Source organism: Crinia signifera, chromosome 12 (assembly GCF_055691185.1).
Source record: "Crinia signifera chromosome 12, ASM5569118v1, whole genome shotgun sequence".
Taxonomy (NCBI): Eukaryota; Metazoa; Chordata; class Amphibia; order Anura; family Myobatrachidae; genus Crinia; species Crinia signifera.
Window position 1 is genome coordinate 45,710,558 of NC_139228.1, and position 24,496 is coordinate 45,735,053.

At 43.7% G+C, this 24,496-nt stretch overlaps 1 protein-coding gene across 8 annotated transcripts in view; it reads right to left on the reverse strand.

Annotated features, from left to right (window-relative positions):
• FUT8 (fucosyltransferase 8) overlaps nt 1–24,496 on the reverse strand; it is a 315,179-nt gene that overhangs the window by 30,814 nt on the left and 259,869 nt on the right. For all 8 annotated transcript variants that reach the window (XM_083167148.1, XM_083167141.1, XM_083167143.1 and 5 more), the window contains 2 exons: nt 9,482–9,728; nt 4,610–4,786 (listed from right to left, as the gene is read on the reverse strand). In XM_083167148.1, the coding sequence (XP_083023274.1) occupies nt 4,610–4,786; nt 9,482–9,728 (424 nt within the window). The remainder of the gene's footprint in view (nt 1–4,609; nt 4,787–9,481; nt 9,729–24,496) is intronic.

A 24,496-nucleotide genomic window follows, 5' to 3' on the forward strand; every position in this document is an offset into this window, starting at 1 on the left:
TTGCATAATATTCTGTGAGACTAAGGGCAGTATTCAATGAGAAAAATTCGCTGTGATTTCTGGAGAGTTTGTGCTTTTCACGCGGTGGAGAGAGGTTTTTTTTCTCCAAAGGCGAGCCACCCTATTCAATGTGAAATATTCTCCGTCTTTCTAAGTGATTCTCGCCGTCTCTCTCCGTGTAGAAATTCTCCATCTTTTGATGGAGAGCAGGAATGTGAACTTTTAAACTAAAAGGGTGTTTTTTTAAATTTTGGTGTCAAAAAATCAGGTTTTTTTTTCTGTGAAGGGCCATGTTATTTTTATTCATGTGCCTATAGCACATGAATATATATTTAATTTTAAAAAAAATATTTTTTTACATTTTCTTTTTTTTTTTACACAGTGCAGCCAGCAGGGGGCCGGAGCGCTCGAGCCGCTCATTAGATATTTATATATTCACTGCACCCGATGCACGTTCGGGTACAGTAAATACTGGGTCCCCCGCTGGCTATAGGGGGGGCAGCCTGTGCTGCCTGGGTCCAGGGGAGCCCTGCTCCCCTCCCCATATCCCCTGCAGCAGCCAAGAGAGACTTTAATCTCTCTTGGCTGCTACGTCTCCGGCTCCCTGACAGCTCCCTGCCGCGGACGCTCGTCCGCTGCAGGGGTTAAGACTCGCCGCGAGTGGCGGCGAGTCTTTAACACGTTGAATAGGGGGAGCAGGAGGCTCCGGAACACGGAGAGTGCATGGCGAGAGAAAAAATCTCTCGCCATGCACGGAGAAAATTTCACATTGAATACTGCCCTAAGTTTGGATGTCGATTTTGCCTAAAATGTGTCTTAATCGCAATGCTGCTGGGATGCACCAGGAGACTGCGCTGATTTATAGCATTATTACTTGGTTTGCAACACAATTTTGAGTGATACACCTGTCAAATCGTAACACAAGTGTCCTAAGGCACTCTCATGGAGGACAGAAACATCCCATGGAGCAGAAGATAGAATCTTTGAATTTGCACAAGAAATGCTACAATTTAGCAGCTGCAGCTTTATTCCTATAAAATCTTCGTAATGGTATTTATTCAGACCAGTTGCACACAATATTCAAGTATTGCATTAAATCAGCACAGTCTCCTGGAATGTCCTAGATGCCCGATGCTAGCACAGTTGCATGAGATATGGTGGCTCACTTTCTCCAGGCATCTCACGCTGCATGGCGAATTAAGGAAACTGGGCCAATTTCCGATCAGCTGTTCTTCTCTCCCCCTGGCTGGGCCACTGACCGCGCGATCTCAGGGGTGAGTGGCTGCAGCACTTGCCCAAATGAAAAATGGGCGCATACGTAATCAAAATGCAGAGCTTTGTAGTGTATTTGTGTGTGTGGGCTGCTCAGTCCTGCTCCACCCTTCTGTTATTTCATTTTTTTTTTTTAAAAGTACAATTAATGCAATGAGCATGGCCGCCCACCCAGTGCAGGATAAAGCCTTGTCATAAGTCTACCCCCCCCCCTTCCCCTCTGTAGAGACGTTACAACGTCATTAGGCTGCACCTGTCCTTGTGTTCCTGGCTTCCGGTCTCTTCCTGGCGCGGAGGAGCAGGGAGAGAGAATACCTCCCAGCATGACCCTATGCTGTTTCTGGACTTTCCTCTTAATTTATGGATTACCATCACCTGTGCTGAAACACCTTTCTTATCAATTACCCTGTTTAAAACAGGTGATGGCAATCATAAATTAAGATGGAAGTCCAGAAACAGAGCATTCTGTCCCTCCTGGAGAGGGTCATGTTGGGAGGTATGCGAGAGGAGTAGCAGCAGAGGGCAGCTTGAGTGGCCTAAAGATAGCAGAGGACTGAGCCTGAGCGGAGGGGAAGCTGCAAGCCAAGCAGTGAAGAGGTGGTGTGTCAGCACTGGCAGGATGTGCAGGGATCCAGCAACTGCACTGAGAACACCTCTCTCTCCCTGGCCTGTCTGTCTCTCTCTCTTTTTAGCCTGGTCCGTCCCTCTCTTTTTAGCCTGGTCCGTCCCTCTCTTTTTAGCCTGGTCCGTCCCTCTCTTTTTAGCCTGGTCCGTCCCTCTCTTTTTAGCCTGGTCCGTCCCTCTCTTTTTAGCCTGGTCCGTCCCTCTCTTTTTAGCCTGGTCCGTCCCTCTCTTTTTAGCCTGGTCCGTCCCTCTCTTTTTAGCCTGGTCCGTCCCTCTCTTTTTAGCCTGGTCCGTCCCTCTCTTTTTAGCCTGGTCCGTCCCTCTCTTTTTAGCCTGGTCCGTCCCTCTCTTTTTAGCCTGGTCCGTCCCTCTCTTTTTAGCCTGGTCCGTCCCTCTCTTTTTAGCCTGGTCCGTCCCTCTCTTTTAAGCCTGGTCCGTCCTTCTCTTTTTAGCCTGGTCCGTCCCTCTCTTTTTAGCCTGGTCCGTCCCTCTCTTTTTAGCCTGGTCCGTCCCTCTCTTTTTAGCCTGGTCCGTCCCTCTCTTTTTAGCCTGGTCCGTCCCTCTCTTTTTAGGCTGGTCCTTCCCTCTCTTTTTAGGCTGGTCCTTCCCTCTCTTATTAGCCTGGTCCATCCCTCTCTCTTTATCCATGGTCTGTCTATTTCTCTCTTTATCCATGGTCTGTCTATTTCTCTCTTTATCCATGGTCTGTCTATTTATCTCTTTATCCATGGTCTGTCTCTCTCTCACTCTTTCCCTGGTCGCTCTCTTTACCTGGCTTCTCTCTCTCTCTTTACCTGGTCTGTCTCCCCCTTTCACTTCTCTCTCTCTCCCTTTTCCCTGATCTGTCTATCTCTCTCTTTATCCCTGGTATGTCTTTCTCTCTCTTTCCTTGGTCTGTCTCTCTCTATATATATCCCTGGTCTGTCCCTCTATATACATCCCTGGTCTGTCCCTCTATATATATCCCTGGTCTGTCATTCTATATATATATATATATCCCTGGTCTGTCTCTCCCTCTCTTTTTCCCTGGCCTGTCTGTCCCTCAAATTTTTTCTGGTCTGTCTCTCTTTCCCTGGTCTGCCCCCTCTCTCTCTTTATCTTTGGTATGCTTTTCTCTCTTTTCTTGGCCTGTCTCTCTCTCTCTCTCGTTGCCTCTGGCCTGTCTCTTTCGTTGCCCTTGGCCTGTCTCTCTCTCTCTTTGCCCTTGGCCTTTCTCTCTCTCGTTGCCCTTGGCCTGTCTCTCTCTCTCTGCCTCTCTCTTTGCCCTTGGCCTGTCTCTCTCTCTCTGCGCCCTTGGCCTGTCTGTGTCTTTCCTTGGCCCGTCTCCCCCTTTCACTGGTCTCTCTCCCTTTCCCTAGTAGGTCTTTCTCTCTGCTCTTGGTCTCTCTCTGTCCTTGGTGTCTCCCTCAGGTCTCTTTCTCACTTACAGTCACCAGCAAAAAACACACATCATAGAACATTTGTATATTGAGAGGGGGCCCCAGATATTTCAGAGTACCGTGCCCCAAGATCTCTGTTCCCAGCCCGGTCAGTCCGCTTGCATTTTTTTAAAGGGTACTGGTGTGTGCATTATGTTTAAGGGGTACTAGTGGGGGTATTATGCATAAGAGGGAACTGGCATTATGTATAAGCGGTATTATGTTGTGTGGCATAATATGTAATGGGAATTATGTTATGTGGCATAATATGTAATGGGCATTATGTAGTATAGCATAATATGTAATGGGCATGACTGTGTGTGGCATAATGTGTAAGGGGCATGACAATGTGTGCAATAAAATGTAATGGGCATTACGGTGTATGCAATGTGTAATGGGCATTACGGTGTGTGGTATAATGTGTAATGGGCATTACGGTGTGTGGCATAATGTGTAAGAGGCACTACAGGGGGTGGCATAATGTGGCCACCCCCTCTATTGTCATGTAGCCACTCCACTAGTTGCATGTGACCATGCCCCTAGTGACTCATGGCCATGCCCATTAGGACAGCTTCCAGAAACGTAATGGGCTGGTTTTCTAACCCAATCCACCCCTGGATGTATGTATAAGACACATCTGTAAACCTGTTGCAAAAGAGCAGCCTGAAAACAGGAGAAGTTAGGTTTGTGGCCAAAGCTGCATAGCCCACAATAATGTTGACAAGCACGCTCTGATCTTTGCTCTCTTTTCCCCTACAGTCACAAGTGTAGATGCTATTGAAATGAATACTACTACCAATACTTGTGTGAAATATTTAACTATACTTCAATTAATTGACTTGTATTGGCTGTATTTGTATTTATTTATACTAAAAGAACAGTCACTGTGAGCGGTGCTGGCATTTTTTGGCGGATAGTTTGAGGATCACTCACAGCAACGTTTGCACTTAAAAAAGTTAATATAAACTATGCTATATAATTTAAATAAATATACAATACATGGCTAGATGTAGAATTAGAGTGGATGAGAAAAAAACTCAGTGCCACACTTTTAACTGCAATCATCAAGAATACCATATGAACCTACAGATTGTAAGTATGGCCCTCCAACCTGTTTGGCTGGCTATTATTACCCAGTCTTGTTCTATATCAGTTTTGTTCCCAATTTACAATTGTAAAGCACAATTAAAAATGCTGGATAATATAATACATCAATATTTTTATTAATAGGTTTATTCCTAGTGCTTTCTAAAAATCTCAAGACCAACCACTAGAATAAACAGCATTAAACTTACTTGGACTTTGCTTCTTGTAGCAATGACGGATCGTCTGTCGCTAAGTAAATACGCTTTTTGTCTATCTGCATCCTGCGAGCAAGTAGTTGAAAATGTTCCTCAACATGCACCATGTATTCTTCAATTGGGTGGAAAGCTGCCTCGGTCCCCACTTTATCTGTTCTCCGAACGTGGACTCTAAATGATAAAATATAATATATGAATAATGTAGTAGTGAAAGGGCAATATTTAGGATAATAAAAATGATATATTTAAGGTACTTGTGTATTTTGGTGGCGCCCCCGATTTCCATCACGCAATGTTTTAATCGTATCGCATGCCATGCACCCGATGGCATGCGATGCGACGCGATTTTTGCCCCCTATACGATGAAAGATTGTATAAGCACCCTAAAGTGTGCTTTTAAGCACCCTAATGGGTGCTTACAATGTTAAATGCACCCCCACGCCACCCCCCCCCCTATAAACGTGAACCCGAAGCATGGCGAGCCCGCGAGGGGCGGCGGTACGCGTCCTCCGACCTTTTCATACCCCCACTATCCACGTCGGCGTGGAGTTGAGAATAGAAAGTGTGGCGAGCGCAGTGAGCCACCGAGCCCGAAGCGTGGCGAGCGCAGCGCGCCCCGCGAGGGGGCGCGGATACCTTCACAGATATCAGAGTCCCCTCGCGGCCTTCACAGGTATCCGCGTCCGCTCGCCACGCTTCGGGCTCAATTATTATATAAAATGTACCTTGCACAAGAGTAGGTCGTTCACAAAAGCTGTATCAATTTTACTGGATTAAAGTAACTTATTTCTGTTTTAGGGCTATAACTAATGTAAGTCTAAAACAAGATGCACACTATACAATATATTGGAGTTGGATGATGTTGTGATCTGCGATGGATAGCAAAATATCCTATATTGTGTACTTTTAAATCATATAGTCACATTGAATGTTTTGCACGTCTAGTTTACATGTACACTTTAACAGCCAACTACAAATTGTTACAGTACATGTAGCATGTAACAATATATTGTGTTATCGTACAGTTGATTGTGTAGTAGTGTGTACGATGATGTGATATATAGATACATTGCATCGCAACATTACTGGGTTGTACCATTGTTTAGTTGCGTACCCAGCTTAACATTTGCACAAATGTATTGACTCAATATTGTACATGGTATTTCATAATTACACATAGTAAACCTCATTTAAGAAGTACACTGCAATAAAGCATTTGTATGGTCCATTCAGTGCATTTGATGCATGTCTACTGTCCACTCTTCTTTGTGTGCCAAGCTCACATACAGATTTGTCCTCATACACTATTGTTGCAGTCCCACAAAACATTCTTTCTTGACATGCCAGGTCCCATGTGAGTTGGATTGCGTTGAGCATCATTTTTGTCCAAAGACTGCACTGATTAATTTGATACAGTATGCAACACTTGTATATCTGTGTGTGACTGCGTCTGAACAGAAAGTGCTACATTGCAGCTACCACAGCTGTTTTTATGCCATTTTCCATTGTGCTTCGTGTACGGATGGTGTGTCTTTGTACACACCTCAGCTGGTGGGTGTCTCATTAGTAAGCTCATTGGCTGCATCATAAAGAAGTAGTCATAGCTGCAATAATGTTCACCTCAGAAACAGGCCTTTGAAGAGGAAAGGAATATAGTGGTCTATGTACAGTATGCACATATATACAGCTATAAAGTGAATGGAGATAAAGTGCCAACAAGCTCCTAACTGCCAATGTGTAAACACCTGTAACATGGCAGTTATGATCTGATTCGCTGGTACTTTATCTCCATCCACGATATCACTCTCAAAGGCTTAATACATAGATCCATTTTATCTCTATTAATGGCTTAGTACATAGATCCCTGTAGACTCATTCAAACAGAGATATACAGATGCTGCATAATAAATGAATCAGTGCAGTCTCATGAAGCGAAAAGTTTGCTATGTCCCTTAGCGCGGCACAATTGCTCCAGGTCGCTCACACTACAAGGTGTATTCATGCTAGGTGTATGAAGACACATCTGTTTAGTTTTTTTACTAAATAAATTGCAAAGAAAGTATATATAAGGCATTTTATTAGAGTCATTTTTGTAACAAATCACTGTTTCTTTTGAAATTCTTACTGAATGGAAAAAAGAAAGAAAAAACTATGGCTGCCATCTGGATAAAGACACTCTCAGTCTGCTACAAACTGGATCACACAGCATGTTGTGTGATGGTAGAAAACCACAGTGAACATAGGCCCTTATTCTGGTTCACTCACAAATGCAACTTCCTTCTGAAATAGACAAAACCATGTGCACTGCAGGTGGGGCAGATGTAATATGTGCATAGAGATTTAGATTTGGTCAAGTAATTTTGTTTCTGTGCAGGGAAAACACTGACTGTTCTATTTTTACACTGCAATACAGATCTCACTTTGAAGTAAAACCCCTGGTTTTGTCCATTTGAGAAGGACTTTGCCTTTGTGACTGAACCAGAATAAGGGCCAGAGAGAGTCCTTCCAATGACTCTGTGCTCATTACATCATGTGACTGTGGTTGCCATGGTAGTACACTGCAGCACTACAAACCATTAATAGCAACTTGACCAAGGTTGCCAAAAACAGACCAAGGAGAAATGGTAGATATCAAGATTACTTTAATAGCCTGCCATTGTGATTTATTTATGTTTAAAAGTAAAACCAAAAAAACATCTTATTTTTTCATGGAATTAAAGCTTAAGGAGGCAAATTGTGCAAAAAGTGTAATTATTATAAAGAAATTCAGCCTCCTGATGATTTTGGAATCCCCTACTACAAAAATGTTTTACAATTTTCTAGTAAAATACTGCTTGCCTTAAGCGGTGTACACACAGTGCAATATATTGCTCAGTGTCCCAGAGATGGTCGCTGATTAAAAGGAGACTCTGCTGGGGGAGCCGGACTCTGCAACCAGCAACTATTAGGTGCTGAACACGGGAGCGTGCACTCGGCAATTTATCGCCCACAGCACATACAAATCACTGGCAATATGAGCTTAAAATCACCTTGTGTGTACAAAACTTTAGTTGAAGAATATAATAATTACGTCAATGTATTTATTACATGAGGCACTTTTGTGTATAGCTAACATTTTTATTTTATTTATTAACTTAATTAAACTTCAAGTGGGAAGTTCCAAACAAATACTCTCCACCAGTTCAAACCTCAACTGCACAGAGGGAAAGATGACATGGAGAGCGTCCGGATCCCAGTAATGCCGCTGCTGGAGCCCCTGTGCCAGGTGTGCAAGTAGGGTGCACCCAGCTCTCATCCTCGCCGCCACTAGAGACCTGCCGGGCATCACCACTGGACCCCTGGTAGGTCTGCATCCCTGTGTCCCCGCGGTCCCAGTCCCTGCGACCCCCTGGTCCTGGTCCCTGCCTCCCCAAATTTTGGCTCAATCTTTGTGGCATGACTTGAATTTTGGCTCAGTCTGGGTGGCATGATGTGAATTTTGGTTCAATCTGGGTAGCATGACGTGAGTTTTGGCTCAATCTGGGTGGCATGATGTGAATTTTTGTTTTTTCAGTGTGGCTTGATGTGAGTTTTGGCTCAGTCTGGGTGGCATGAAAAGCATGTGCTGCACGTACTTTTTGAACTAGATCACATTGCATCTAGTTCAAAATCCATGTATTGGCACCTAAATGTAAATGTTTGCTCCATCCGGGTGGTATAATATGATTTTCCATATCCCCATGGAGTAATTTGCTATCAGGTCTCCCCCTGCTGCCGGATCCTCGCCACATGTAGTGTGCCCGGCTGACTCTCCCCTGCTGCTGCCAGATCAGTGGCATCACGCGGGAATGCGGCCTGCACTCAGGTCTCACCTCAGCAGGATGACGCCAAATAGCCACACTCACACCTGGGTCTAACATCTGCACGTTCCTGATGGCAAACAGCAGCTATGCAGGACAAGTTGTGTGTCCTGAATATGTACGCAGGCCCAAAACACCGCTGACAATAAACACTTGAATTTCATGTTTCTTATCAAGACCCAGAGTGAAACCTTTCTATTGCTACACTGATGCCTGTTTTTTTTTTTTTTCCCAAAAATGGGAGGTAGGTGGGGGGGGGGGGGGGGGGGGGCGCCACTTATTTTTTGGCAGGGGGGAGCAAAATTTCTAGTTACGCCACTGTGTGCTGGCAGAACAGGAAGTAAGACAGTGGCTTGGCTCACAACTCATTTGGGTTTGCAGGCAGACAAACAGTGCAAGGCTAACAGCACAGACTTGACTTGGACTCAGCTATACTGTACTCTCCTTCCTCCTGCTGAGCCTGACAACTCAGAGAGGAGGGGCTGAGCCTGCCATGCTATAATGCTGCGCCTGCTGCCTCGACTCCAGCAACAGCGAATCAGGCATTCAGCTTAATGATTTGAGTCACTGAGTTGAGATAGCCATCTCTAGTAGCCATTTTACATTATGTAAACGAGACCCTGGGAATTTTAAACAGTGCTGTAAAAACTGAAGCGGCAGTGAAGAAAGCACTAGTCAATCCAGAAAGGACATTATGATACAATATTGGACAGCCATATGTATACCAGAAAAATGAGGTATGACAGAATAACATGATACTGGATGCAAGATACTGTATTATATTATACAGCTTTAGGTTTCCCATAGCTGCAAATAGCACTCATACAGTTTCCTAGCTGCTGTCCCACAAGAGAATCTTGGTGTTAGAAATCTTTCCTAATGCAGCAATACGAATTAAAAAAAAAAACAAAAAAAAAAAAACCTGGATTTACACATGTCTCTATTTGGCCTAAACTACTATGTAACAAGCAGGCCTCTAAATGTGTTATGCCAAGATAAGCTGCTGAGCTCTTCACATTATACTTACCCAATAACTGGATGCTTAAACCCCAGTTTTTTTGTTGCTTCCTCAATCTCCTTTTCAAGCCAAGACTGAGGTCTAATCAAGTACTTGACAAATTGGGAGACCCACCAGACAGCTGGATCTCCATGTAAACGTATTAATCGATCTGCAAGGTCTTCTGGCACTCCAAGTGGTAGGTAAGGAGGCCTAGGATGGAGGCTGTCAACAATTGGCAATTCCACAACTTGAACATCTTTGTCATTAACTTCACCTGTAACAGACAAATATGTATTCATGTAAATAGCAAGTATACACTTAAGGAACATAAAACCATCTGAATCGAAATAAACAATTGGCCTCATTCTGTATTGCATGCAGGTCTTATGCATATGCCGAGTGGATTACATTTTTGCAACAAGTGAGCAGTGGGTATTTTATTCTTACTTCCAGCCAAACCTAAAAAAATATAAGGGCCTGATTCAAAGAAAGCAGCAATGATAGCCACACATGAAATCATCAGTGATAAGTATTACAATTAGGCACCTACTGTGCAATAGTGATCCGACATGAATGGTAGGATGCAGGCATTGTACAGCTTGCCAAACCCACGGGGACAGAGGCCTGGAAATCTCTACAACTATGGGATTCCCTGGACCCCCCTCCCTTTAAATGGCATTGACACACCTCTGTTTCTGCAAATGGAAGTCATTGCCACCCTCGACCCAATCCCAAATGGCATCAATTACCGACAGTTTGATTAAGTCCCTGCTCCCTACATCGCAGGACCTGTTCTCGCACATGCAGAATGGGTCATGCACATGTGCAAAGTACTAAACAAAAGTACTTTGCAGCATTCGCTGCAGCTACTGTTCATCCGGCGCTAACTGAGTTGAATTTAGACTTAAATCAAACCAAACTTTTAAGAAGACTTAAAAGATACCTAAAAATTACAACTACAAAAAAACAAAAACAAAGCTACAAACAAAAAATGTAAAACTATTAAGCACTGGCAATAAGGTGTGTATTTTTTAATGTCTTCACAAACATGATCTCAATATCAGGACTAGTCTGTGTTGTTCATGGGGTGCACTACACTGATGGAGAATTGGTGAGGATCTGTGATCCAAGAATCCCATTAGCATGAAGCCAGAATATGCAGTGAGTGTGGCCGAATTATTGAGTGCTGAAATATAAGCAAGACTTTCCATCACTGCAGCTACAATAATTCACTTAGCACCAGTGTTAGAGGAACTGAACTTACAGACTGTGATAACTGATCACAGTTCTTTGTTAAAGCTTTTCACAATGACAAATGAACCAGAAGCCACAGAAACCTAACAGGATGAATACATAGCGTAGCCGTCTAGACTGGGCTAGCGCATTAGATGCTTCATGTGAAGTTGGTATTATTTCCAATGGAGTAATTGAATAGTATCTTTATATGTGGGGAGGTGCATAAGGGTTTGGAGACAAACTATCACCCAAGCTCTTTACTGTCTACACATGGGGCTGATGTATTAAGCCTTAAAAAGAGATATATGCGAGTGTGATAAAGATCCAGCCGGATCAGCTCCCAACTGCAATTTTTCAAACAGAGCCTATATGCCTCTTTTTAAGGCATAACACATCTGCCCCACAGCCTGTTACATTACAGTTCATCTGGGTACACACTAGTAGATATATCTACAGACGGATTGTCAGCGTGTTCATAATGTGCTTTTAATTACTGGCAGCTCCTGGAATGGCTGTACAGGCAGTCGACTGATCGCCTGTACACACAGCGCGATATGCCAATAAAATATACGCCATTCACAGATATATCGCTTGTACATACTGGATGATGGTGCATCAATATATTGCCCTTTCAATAGAACGCCCAATACATCGGCCAGTGTGCATGAACCTTTAGAACTGATTGGTAGGCAGTTTATCTCTCTACACTTTACAGCTCTGCAAACTTTGTTAAATCTCCCGCATGGGCTAGTGCAGGAACATAATGAAAGTTGTGCTCTTTGTGCTAGCTATAGTACATACTTCCTACTTTTTAAAACTAGTTTCAGGGAGATTATAGTTGGTATTATAATTTTGCCCAGCAACCCACTGAGGGGGAGTGTCATGCACCACCCAATAGGCGTGTCTAGGTCCATATATGGACCAAAGTCAGATTAAGTGGTTGGGCCCACTTAATCTGAGTGCTGAGTTAGTGCATGATGTCCTTTGGCCGGAGTTATATTTATTTTCTTATAACTTAGCATATTATATGTTATAATAAATGTAATTACTGTGCAATAATTTACAAATGCAACCATACTTACCTATTTTTGAGAAAGTATTTCAGGGATATTGTAAAGGAGGCACCAGAATTGTTTCCACTGCCACTGGCAGGCCCCGGGAGGTAGCACCTAGAAGTGCAGACATGCACTACTACATCTGAGAGGTGTGTCATAAAATTACTTACATCCAAATGTAGATGAGTCCCAAAGCAGTTAGTAAGATCTACTGCCTTGTTGTAGAAAAGACACTAATACATTATTATGCATTTTAAATGCATTCAGCCATAGGGATCATTTGCCTTATAATAATCAATTCAGAGAAATGGTACTGAAAATTCCATTTGAATCTATTAATCTCATATTTCTTTTTTTTTTTCTCCCAAAAATTTAAAAACTGTGTAATGTGGGTTAGATGAAATCAAGGAGATTGATAGACCTTTCAGGGAGAGAGGGAGATTGCTACTATTTCAGGGAGTCTCCTGCAGAATGCAGGTGGGTAGGCAACTACAGTATGTTATAGTAACATACAGAAACCAAAGTGAATATTTACTATATTGTTTACTTTTTTAGCTTTGCCACAGAGGCATTGACAAAGTTATTTTAGATTTAGAAATGCCAGTATAGTTAAAGAGAAGACCATAGACCTACAAGACCATTCCAGCAATAGCTTAAGCCCCCATGCATTAGCCTGACTTTTACCTTGCGGGCAGCCGCTGTTTGGCTGAGAGGGCTCTCAGCCAATCTGAGGCCGGCCATTTGACATATTATATTAAAATTCTAATAGCCACCGCTGCCTGCCCGCCCGCTGCCAGAGGTCGGACGTCATTGTACATACTGCACGTCCGACCTCCTGATCTGGTCCAATGCGTGCGGGACCGGCATCGGATCGGGTCAAATGTCTCACACATGCGATTTTGGGCCAAGTTCACCAGATTTATCAGCCCAAAAACGCATAGTGTATGGGCACCTTTAGATTGCAAGCTCCACTGGGGCAGGGACTGATGTGAATGTTTAAGTATTCTCTGTAAAGTATTGCGGAATATGTGTGCGCTATATAAGAAACTGTTAATAAATAAACAAATAAATAAAATAATAGCTTCATTAAAAGCAACTGAACTTGCGGAGAGCTTTAAAAAAACTTTGATGTATGAGATCACAGGGAAAGAATCTGACAAGGGACGTGGTGAGGGTTCTGTCAAAAGATGGAACACACAAAATTGTTAATTTCCCCACTACGCAGTGTGAAAATAGCAACATATGTTCCAGTAGCAAAGCCTTGCTTTCTTTGTTCTGAACGCTGAAGCGGCTCAGGCTTAGGGTATGATTTTTATTTCTGAAGGAGATCCGCACTCCTATAAACTGCACCCTCCTCAGGCAGGAGATACTCAGCTTTATCTTAATTTTCCTCTCTCACCTGTATTTTGATTTATATGACTAAATAAATCTGTAAGCCGGTTTCAAATAAGGTTGGTAAGTAGCAGCTTGGATTGCAGCCACTTTCTCAATAGCAGTTGGCATCTGACCCACTGTCATTTCGGATAATTTTTTATTTACACAAAACCCCCACGACCAGCATGAGTCTGTTATTCAGCCTGTCACTCTGTCCTTATATTCTGGAGATGTGGCCTGGAGCTTCCTTCTCTTTTGCAGCCCACCCTGAATGTGGAGTAGAGATCTGAAACTGGCCCATTAGCTCCTGTCTGGGACCAGAGGTGGAACTGGAGGGGCTGGCAGTACAACAATGGGTCAGACTGATACCCCCCTTTTACACTGCCTAAAATAACCCAGGTTTTTGCACGGGAGTGGGCAATAACCCATGCATTCAGTGTAGATGCACCCAGTTGAATCCAGGTAGCTAGCAGGGTTGTACATGGATTTAACCTGGCGGTGCAGTGTAAACTGGTAACCCGAGGTCTCATTTACTGCAACGAAATAGATGGCTCTGGGAGACACGCACATCTCCAAGGGCCAGCTCAGGACCCACCTCCACTGCCCTCACCCATCCAGCATTATGCTGGGCGTAAACACGGTGTAAATGGTCACAAGCCATGTCGCACCTATAAAAGTGTAACATCTATATCTATAGAAGATAAACAACCATATGTCAATGGAAATATTTGGGGTAGGAACATATAAATGCTAAGACAGTTAAGATAGGGAAAGTTGTGTGTGTATATATATATATATATCTATATATATATATATATAGATATATATATATAGATATATATATATCTATATATATATATATAGATATCTATATATATCTATATATATATCTATATATTAGATATATATATCTATATATATATGTAGTTGGGGACTATTCTGATGTGATTAATGATCCAAAGAATGTCAGCCCCCACATTTTCACCTCACCAAAACTGGCCCTCGTCGCAAAAAGTTTGGACACCCCTGCTTTACATGTTTTTAGTTGTTTATATTTATATATTGTATCATGTATTATATATTTATATTTTGTTTTTTTCCTGTTCCCATAGTGATGTGTTTCCCTCTGCCTCTCGATGATTACAGGAAATGACGCACTTCCGGGTGCTTCGGAGTCTGGCTGTGACAGGAGTGGTGGGGGACAGATCTAGCGGGAGGACCGGTGAGAGCATCTTCCGCTTGCATCTGCCCTCGTGGATCTACCCGACTGCAGTAGGGCTTCCGGGCACGGAGAATAGCGTTCTGATGCTGTTTAACCCGATGTTGGGGGTGGGACGTTTTACTGATTTTTTTGTGTGTATATATATATATATATATATATATATATATATATATATATATATGGGGATGGTTGTGCATTGTCAATTTGACGAGACTTCAGGGTTGTCAGGGGATGGGGCTATGCTCAGTGTCCTGGCACCTTGAAAAAACCACAAGCAAAAGATAATTTTTTGCTGTTCCATCGATGGCAAAAATATTTGACATTAGCCATAAACCATCAATGATTTTGAATAATCAATGGTCGATGGCCATTCCTACTTCCATTCTGAGTCATATGGCTAAAGGAGGAGCTAGCTTCAATGCGTTGCACTGTTTGGACTGGGAAAGCAAATTGTCATTTACTTTTCACTACTCCTAGTCACCCACTGCCTCTGTAAAACACTCTCCATCAACCACTGCCACTCTCCTTCACACCCACCTCTCTCTGACACCCACTGTTTCTCTCCATCACCCACTGCCTGTTACCTTCTCCTGGTACCCTACAGCTTCTCTCCATCGCCCACTCTCCGCCATCTTCTCCCTCACCTTTCAACTGTCTCCCACTGCCTTTCCCTATAAGCCTTTTCTCAACTCAAGGTCGTCTCTCTCTCCTGTCACCCACTCTCTCTCTCCCAGGAATCCTCTATGTCATCCACTACCTCAATAATCAAAGGTACTATTATCCCTCATCATACACAGCATTCCTTATGAGACCTCACCCCTCTTTGTGAGCCCACACCTACTTTCCAAGAGCACAAAAAGCGCCACCCTCATCTTTATGATTTCCCTGTCCATATTTTTTCTGAAATCAAAGTGGAAAATGGTGCCACTGCCATTTTTCGCAGAAGATTTGGGAGTACGTAGTACACTCTGGCACAGTGCCGAAATCATTAGAACATATGCTGGCATGATTTCATCCAGGATGGAGAGCAGTAAGGAAGCTTCCTCTTCTGATACAATACCTCTTTTATTATGCTTATAAATTTCAGCATGGAAAATAAGCCCTTACCAAATAACAAAACAAGTACACTCTTACCACATGAGCTGCCTTTAAAAAAAAAAAATAATTCTCAGCATGCCAAGACTTGGCAGAAAATGTGTGTCTAGTTTGTAGAAATGTATTGTTACTTTCCCAAATCTAAAGTAACACAATGAAATATGATGAATCTCATATATGGCCTACTTTACTGCAGTGAATTGTTCCATAAAACTGTCTCACAGGATTTTGGTATTGTATAAAGGAAACATAACATACACTAGTTCCAAACTAATAACCGCTAAAGCAAACATTAAAATAGCCACAAGTTGAGGACATTAATTTGCTATTTCAAACATAGGCACTCAGTCACTGGGAAACAATGAGACTGAAGTACAAATGAAAGAAGCACTCCCCATGACAATGGTAAACTATTCAGAGAATGACTATTGGCAACAGGAAAAAAAAAATAATACACCAAATAATAACACTAGATCTGAATAGCTCAACATGATGCCAGCAAACATAAAAGCCATCAATCTCTAAATGGGTTAGTTCAAAATACCACCATATAGAAATAGTTTTTCTGTAAAATAAAACTAATTCTTACAGTATGTATATTTAGATCAAATATTTTTTGCGCAATCATCATCTATTATTTTATGGCAGGCTTGCACTAAAACCAGGGCCCTTCTGAGTGATTTCTCTTTTTAAAAAAAATCTACTGTAACTATGTAGCCAACAACATGTATGTCCAGTGGCCGTGGGTGATGTCACTGAACGAGAGCGGTAACCAATATCGTTCAGCGTGTACACACTATCTTCTTGACCAGCTGCATCATCAATATAGTTCACAATATCGGCGGTGCCCATAGTCGTGTAGTGGGTGTGGGCCTTAAGTTATCATTAACTACTTTATGTAACCCTGCATTTTTACTTTGTTAGTTAGCACGATGGTGATCAAGGATGCATTTTTGTACTGCACCATATAAGTGATGCCAGATCAGTGGGTGGTCCTGATATGTCACAGAGGGGGAGATGCATCTAACCATGGAGAGAGATGAGATGGAGAAAAATTAAATGGAGAGCCATCAAGTACCAACCACTAAACTCCTGTCAAATGACACTAAGCAGATGATTGGTTAGTGAGTTATCCCTCTCCAAGGTTAAAACATCTGTCCCCCATGTTCTCTCTTTGATGGCTGAATGAACTTTTTGGTTGTGATCTGGTGTCTTTACTGCGCATGAGCGTCCATCAGTCAGTGCTTGTTCACGGACACAATTGTTACAGGAAGACAGGAACCATGAGAATTGTTTTCCAATAGTGTTTTAGCTATAAGTTAGTTATAAGATCAGATTGTGTTCAGTATTGTACAAAAGCTCTAAAAACGACAGAGACAGATTTGACTGCAGGCTTATATGCCAAAGAGGCAAAAACCTGGGTTTTTGCAGTGGTGTAAAAGGGGAATCACTCACCTCAAACAAGGAGCATCTGCCTTGAAGCCAGCCAACCTCTTTAATGAGCTTCATACAACACCAGCAAGGAACCAGTCTTGCGAAAGGAAGCCACCCTACCAAGGTAAACCCATAGAGCCCGGATCACATCCAAACAAAACAGTTTGTCCCTCTTTTTTAGCCTCCAGTGGAGGACAGAAAACCAGGAGAACAATCTTCTGGTTCAGATGAAAGTCTCTAGATTTCTCTAGGGGGACAGGGGCTAATAGGTTGTGAGTTGTGTTTTTATATTTAGATGTTTATTCCACTCAATATGAGGTTGTATTATACAAGCTGCAGAATTTGTACAGAGGTGTCAGTGTAATCACCTCTAATTGGTCTAGATCATACAGATGGCGCCGGGCTTGTCTTTGCTGGGGATGGCGGAGGACTCGCCACCCGCCATCCCCCGCCCCTCGCCATCTGTATGTCGGAAGGGGACGCGCGTGCACGAGGTGCACGCGCGTCCCGTTCCGACGGTGCCTTTCCCCGGGTCCCCGCCGGCTTCCCCGGGTCCCCGCCGGTCCACACCGCCCCCCCGCAGCCCCCCGCAGCCCTGCCCGTCTCCCTGAAGCTGGAGACGGGCAGGACTGCACCCGCCGCGCCGCCTCGCCGCCCGGCTATTGAGACGCTCGTGCGTGGGAGACGCACGAGCGTCTCATTCAGCCAGAGCGCCAGATTGCTGGCGGATCGCCAGGGACACGGTCCTGGCGCTCCGCCAGCAATAATAAGGCCCGCTCTATCTGTATATATGACTCAGACATGTAGAACCAAACATACAACAACTTCAAAACAAGGGAAATTCTGTGCTGAATTTTTCAATGAACCTTTTGGCTGAATTCACAATACACAGATACAAATGATTTTTAAAAGTATATAACTTTTATTTTTAATAACTAGCAGAAAAAATATCACTATAAAATATATATAAATAAAGAAATATACGATTAGGTGGCCACCTTATTTCAAATGTGATACATTTGATAACACATGAATAAAATTATATAAGTATAAATAATCATATAGCCATATGAACGATCAATTTGTTAAAAAAACATTCTTATATATTAGTAGTATACTGCTTTAGAGTTTGCCATACAACCTGCAACATGATTGTCTCGTACACTTTCCAATAGGGTCCCAGTAAGGAGAATATCGCAATTTGAGTTTCTTGCAATATATTTTATATGGAGTGGTCAGTCCTGACACCACTAGCCGGTTGTAGTGTATATTAATGTCCACAGCAGTGTCCAGCCGGTATGCTGTCTGTTTGGGAGTAGAAATAAGCAATGCGAGGATATTGGGAGGGCACCACGTCTCTCACCTGTGGCGTGCTCACCCTCCTTTCTGTCGAAATGACGGTAAGTTTGTCCGTAGCTGTGGATGAGCAGGGTCTGTATGGTGTCTGGCGGCAGTTGGATTCTGCGGCTCTCACCCGCGATGCCGTGACACACGATTACCTCCGACCAAGTACCTCCCACTCGTGGGGCGCTCTAATCGACAGCCTGAAGTGGACACAATGATGGATGATGTAGTGGCAGACGGAATTGGCGTCTCTCACCTGCAGTGCCGCTGTAATCAATAGTCTCAAGCCTGAAAGGTGGACGCTGATGTCTCTTGCGTCTCTCACCTGTGTGCAGGTGACCTTTGTCAACCTGAGAAAGGTCACCTGCACACAGATGAGACGCAGGTGACATCAGCGTCCACCTTTCAGGCTTGAGACTATTGATTACAGCAGCACTGCGGGTGAGAGCTGCCAATTCCATCTGCCGCTACATCATCCATCATCGTGCCCACTTCAGGCTGTCGATTAGAGCGCCCCACGAGTGGGAGGTACTTGGTCGGAGGGAATGGTTTGTCACTGCATCGCGGGTGAGAGCCGCAGAATCCAACTGCCGCCAGACACCATACAGACCCTGCTCCTGTCCAAATAAGGAATAATGACAATTACCAGAAGACATATCAAGGCCACCATGATCGCACCACTGCCAAACCAAATGGGAGGGCATGAAACTGAAAATGCCTTATCCCTATGGAAAACCATAGTAAAGACTGATGCCCCTCCGAAATGGTAATGATAATTGGGCGCTGCGGAACCCTTGTGGCGCCATATAAATAAAGGATAATAATTATAATATTAATAAATAGGCATCTTGGTCCTTGCTTCATATTCTTGAAAAACACAATAACATTTTTAAACAATAAATAAATAGGCATCTTGAATGTCCATAGATACCATGCTCTGAATTACAGACCGCAGAGACTCCATCCTGATGTGATCCACCCACAAATGTTTGTTGAGGGACTTCAGGTTCAAAATGTGTCTGAAAGAGCCATCTGGGTTGGGAACCAAAAAAAGGATTGCATAGAATCCTCTTTTTCATTCCTCCTGTGGCACAAGAACTACCACTCCATTCTGCACAAGATAATTCACAGCCCAAGGAGGGCTGGTCTCATCTGAGGGTCTCTGGTAAGAGTCGTGGGAAGGAAATGCCTCGGAGCCATGCACCTGAAATTTATCCTGTACCATTCAAATAACACTCCAGTTATCCAAGGGTCCTGAGTGGATTGGAACCATCCGGTCCAAAACTGCAGAAGGTGACCCCCAACTCTGATCCCAGACTGGGGGACACACACCCCATCATGCAGAAGATTTGTCCTTGGACTTAAAAGTGGGTTTCTTGGATAAACCCCCATAACTAGCTTTAGAGGATATTACTTGACTAGAAGAGAATTTACCTCTAGTTGACTGTCCCCTACAGAAGCTCCCCCACAAAAGGAGGAACGAAAGGGATGAAACTTAGAAGAGGCTTGTTTCGTAAATGGAACAGGAATAAAAATAACTCTTTCTTCCAGTTGCCTGTATTATTGAAGACTCGAGACCCAAACCAAACAAAAGGTCTTCCTTGAAAGTCAGAGCCTTAAGAGACCATTTAAACTCAATAACTGCTTCTCAAGCTCTCAGTCACAATGCTCTCCAAGCAGCAATGGTAGTAGCAGAAACCCTAGACACCATCTCGGCTTGCACTGCCTCACAAACATACTCCGCCGTTCCCTTAAATTTCTCGGCAAAGGTAAGCAATTCAGGTTCAGACTGACGACCTTCAATCAAAAGCATCAGCCCCACAGCCCCATAGTCTTGGAGACCCAAGCTGAAGCAATTAAGGGCTGTAGGGAGACACCCACGCCTTCAAAAGGTGGATTCCAGTTTCTTATTAACTGAGTCCTTAAAGGCTGCACCACTTTGAACTAGTGAAGCAGAGGTTGGCCAAGGTTCATGCAAAATCTTGATGGATAACTCCCAACATTACTAATTGTTAAAGTGGGAAGGCATAGCCTTGGTTATATGGGGGCATGGCCATGCACTGCGACCCCCCATTTGAGTATTTTTGGGGGTGATCCCAGCACTGCCCTAGAGACTGGGCAGCCCCTGACACCCTCCCTCCCTCCACTGAAAAGATGCAGTGCGCTAGCCCACTGTATCTCTTCAGCCATCACCGCATGGTGAGGAGAAGATATGAAAGAGTCATGTTGGGAGGAGACAGAAAAGCAGCACGTTGAGAGAAGGAGATAGAGAAGCATCAGGTCGAGAGGAGGAGACCAGAAAGAATCAGGTCAAGAGGAGGTGATAGGGAAGCGTCAGGTCAGGAGGAGGAGATAGGGAAGAATCATATAGGGAGCAGGAGTAGTCTATGCATTTAATTTTTTTTCTATTGGAACCCATGCATTTTTTTCCCATTGGATGCCTCTGTGATCCATATTATGGCCTGTGTGGGTGTATATTTTTTCTAGAGACGAGTGGGTTTGGTTTCATTCAAATCTCAAAGTGGGATTTTATTGGCTATCCAAAACATGTGACAACCAATAGCCAATTAGAAAAATCCAAAACTGCAATAGCTTGGTGATAAGAACAGAGTAAATGCAGTAAAACTGAACCCGCTCATCTCTAATATTTTCACTTAACATAAGTGCTGATCATGCCCCCCAACACCAATTAAAAGGGTGCACACATTAATATACCCTGTTCTAAACACAAAATCACTTAAAATTTTCTCATACCCCCCAACTTTAAAATTTTTACTTCAACCATTGGTCCTCCCAAAAAACACACAAGATTGCTCATAGTCAGTACAAAGATTTAAAAAAAAAGTTATGTCTGGTGTCCCAGGTACAGAACAGCAAATAACATGAATGCATCTATAATGTGGCATATAAAATATGTTCTACAGTACTTGATATTGAGATTCTGAACAAGTTCATATCCTCCTCCTTGCAACTGTGACCCCACAATAACAAAGCAAGCAATGCACTATACAAGTTCACAGTATCCCCTACATATGGATAAGATGTTAAAAAACATATTTTTTTTTTAACGGCATGACAACAATAATATCATGATAGTACAATAGGTCTTAAGGTACATACACACTGGGCTGGGCTGAAAAAAACTGGACGCTAGGAGGACATTATGAAAAGCCATCCACCCCATCGCTCATCTGCTTTTAATACCAGCAGATGAGCGGCCAGGCCATCGATGATGCGGGAGCGCGCATCAGCGCTCATTGCTGCCCCATACACACTGGGAGGCTTTAGTGCTGAAAGCAGATCAAAGACAAAACTGAGCTGCTTTCTGCTCAAAGTAGTCCATTGTGTATATGGACCTTTAGCATTGAAATCCCATGTAGTCTTCCCCTTTGAATCACTAGACAACCTGCCACTATACTGACCTGATTTATTGGAGAGTGCATTCAGATGGGCAATGTAACAATGATGGAGGGTATGTGTGCATCACTAATGTTCTTGAAGTTTGGCCCGGCTAGGTTACTAAGGCCCTATGTGTGGGACTGCAATGGCAGCACTGGAACAACCTGTTCTATAAATTCTACATTATAACCTAGAATGTATAATTTCTATAATCATTAAATGTAAAAAACAACAAACTGTGGGTACAGTAAAGATGAAGCATAAGCCAGTTTCTCAGATGAACAGATATATCCTCATACATCTTTCCTATACATACATCAGGCCAAACAGTCCCTCTTGGTACACCATGTTGTGTAAGAATCATCTGGAGTCCGGCATATTTTTTGCCGAAAAGATTTCTTAAGGCCCATACACACTTGACTTGATATATATACACTTACCCCCTCTTACAGGAAAGGATTGGAACCGGCACACGGGTTTGAAGTAGAAGAAATAAAGTGATTTTTTTTGTACAAACATAATTGCTTTGTACAAACATAATTGCACAAACGGACAGCTGTTCAGCTGACAGCTGTTTCAACTGTTTTCATCAGTTTTCATCAGAGGTGAGGCACTGTCAGCCAGAGCAGGTTTAAAAAATGTACAATTGCGCCAAAAAGTGAGGAGGCCAGCTAGACCTCCACTGACATCTCCCTGACGTTAGCTACAGTGAGTGACAGCAGGAGGGAGAGGAGGGGGCGCGGCTCTGTAATGCGTCATCAGGGTTCCCTGGCGTGTCAGCATAGAGCTGTCTCTGGGGGGTCCCTGTTCGCTAAGCAATGCTATGTAACGGCCGTCGTGGCTGATACAGTAGCGCTGCTGGTGTGTGGGGCTAAGTGCGGGTATCGCGGGTGTGCTGTGAGGTGATACCCGGAGCCATACTGAATAACCCCCTAAGTTTAATTTAAGATGGAGAATATACAAACTCCACACAGTGGAGGAAGCCGCCGAGACAATGGCGGGGAAGAGCGCGCGCGGGGGGGTGGGGGGGGTGGGTGTATGCCCATCACTCCGAGGGAGGGAAGGGGCTGGAGGGTGATGCGGTAGGCGCTGCATGGCACCACTGTGTGGCGGGTGTGTGTGTGTGAAAGAGGCCGGCGGGTGATGCAACGATGGCCTCCGAGTCACTCTGGGGGAACGCATGGGGGTGCGCATGCAGGGCCGGCCCAAATGCCACCAAAAGGGGGCCGGCCGCGCTCCCCCCTGGGCTGGCTGGGCCGCGGCACTTTGCCCACTTCCAAAATGGCCGCAGGAGGGCACAGCACCTCCCAGGCTCCCAATTCCCCCCCGAGCATTATTGCATACCCCCCCCGGCGTACATTCCGTCGTCGCTGCCACAACGCGCCCCCCCCCTGGGCATACATGCCGCCGCTGCCACCACCGGGCATACATGTCGACGCCCCCGCCCACCGGGCGTTCATGCCGACGCCCCTGGCCCGGATTCGGGACCCAATCCGCCCCTGCGCACATGCCATTTAAATAAACACATAGGTGGGCAGTTTGCTTTTAAATAAATATACATTGGTGGCAGTGGGCATATAAATATATAAACATTGGTGGGCAGTGTTCGCAGTAATGTATACATTGATGGTCTGTGCCAGCAATGCATAAATTAGCACCAACACTGCCCACCAATGTATATTTTGTTATTGCGTAGACCAGCAATGTATCCATTACCACCATCACTGTCCACCAATGTTCATATATTTACATGCCCACTGCCACCAATGTATATATGGAACCCTGGGAATTCAAACGCAGCCGATTTATAATGAAAGATTTTCAGCAAAGTCTTTCGCCTCCTGAAAATCTCTTGCTCTTTGGGGAAAATAGCTCAGTGTGTACGTACTACTTTGGTGAAAGATCTATCACAGATTTTGGCAAAGTCTTTTGAAATGAAAATCTTGAAGTGTGTGTGGGCCTTTAATCCCAATGCAGTGTGACCAGGATGCACAAGAAGACTGTGTTGATTAATTTGATATATAAAAATTGCATATAAATTTGTGAAGGACTCACAAAGTGAGTAGCTGCAGATTTTTCCAATGCAAATTCTGTTCTGCTCTTTATACAGACTGCTTCACACAATGGGCCTTATTCAGATCTGATTGCAGTACACATTTTTTCTCAAAATGGGCAAAACCATGTGCAATGCATGTGGGGCAGGTGTAACATGTATAGAGAGAGTTATATTTGTGGCAGTTATTTTGTTTCAACACACCCCACCCAAATTTAACTCTCTCTGCACATGTTACATCTGTCCCACCTGCAGTGCACATGGTTTTGCCCATTTTGAGAACAAATTTGTACTGCGATCAGATCTGAATAAGGCCCAATATACAAGTGTCATATCAGCACAGTCTCCTTGTGAGTCCTAGTTATACAGCGTTGCATTTATAATATTATATTATAGATGGACGCAAGTCTTTTTTCAGCCTTACCTACTATGTAACTATGTTACCTACTATGTAACTATATATAATATTAAAATTATAAAATAGATTTACCCAGAGCTGCACACTCACACCTGTTATCTTGCAGTGCATGCCAAATTGAGGATAGATGTATGAGGACACGTGTATCTTGAGTGTTTTTCACTGCATGCACTTGGGAGGCAAGTTTAGGTACTGTATTTGTGTATTATCTGGGCGTCCGATTTTCTTCATCGCACCTAAAAATCGCATTGTATCGCATCGCATACAATCATATTGTATGCGATGCGGTTTGATGCGATTTTAATATGTAAAGGCACCCAGATGCCTGTTTCATATGTGAACTGGCCCCCCAGACCCCATTTTTAATTGTATACCCACCCTGATGGCTAAATGCCCCCCATTGTTAACGCCA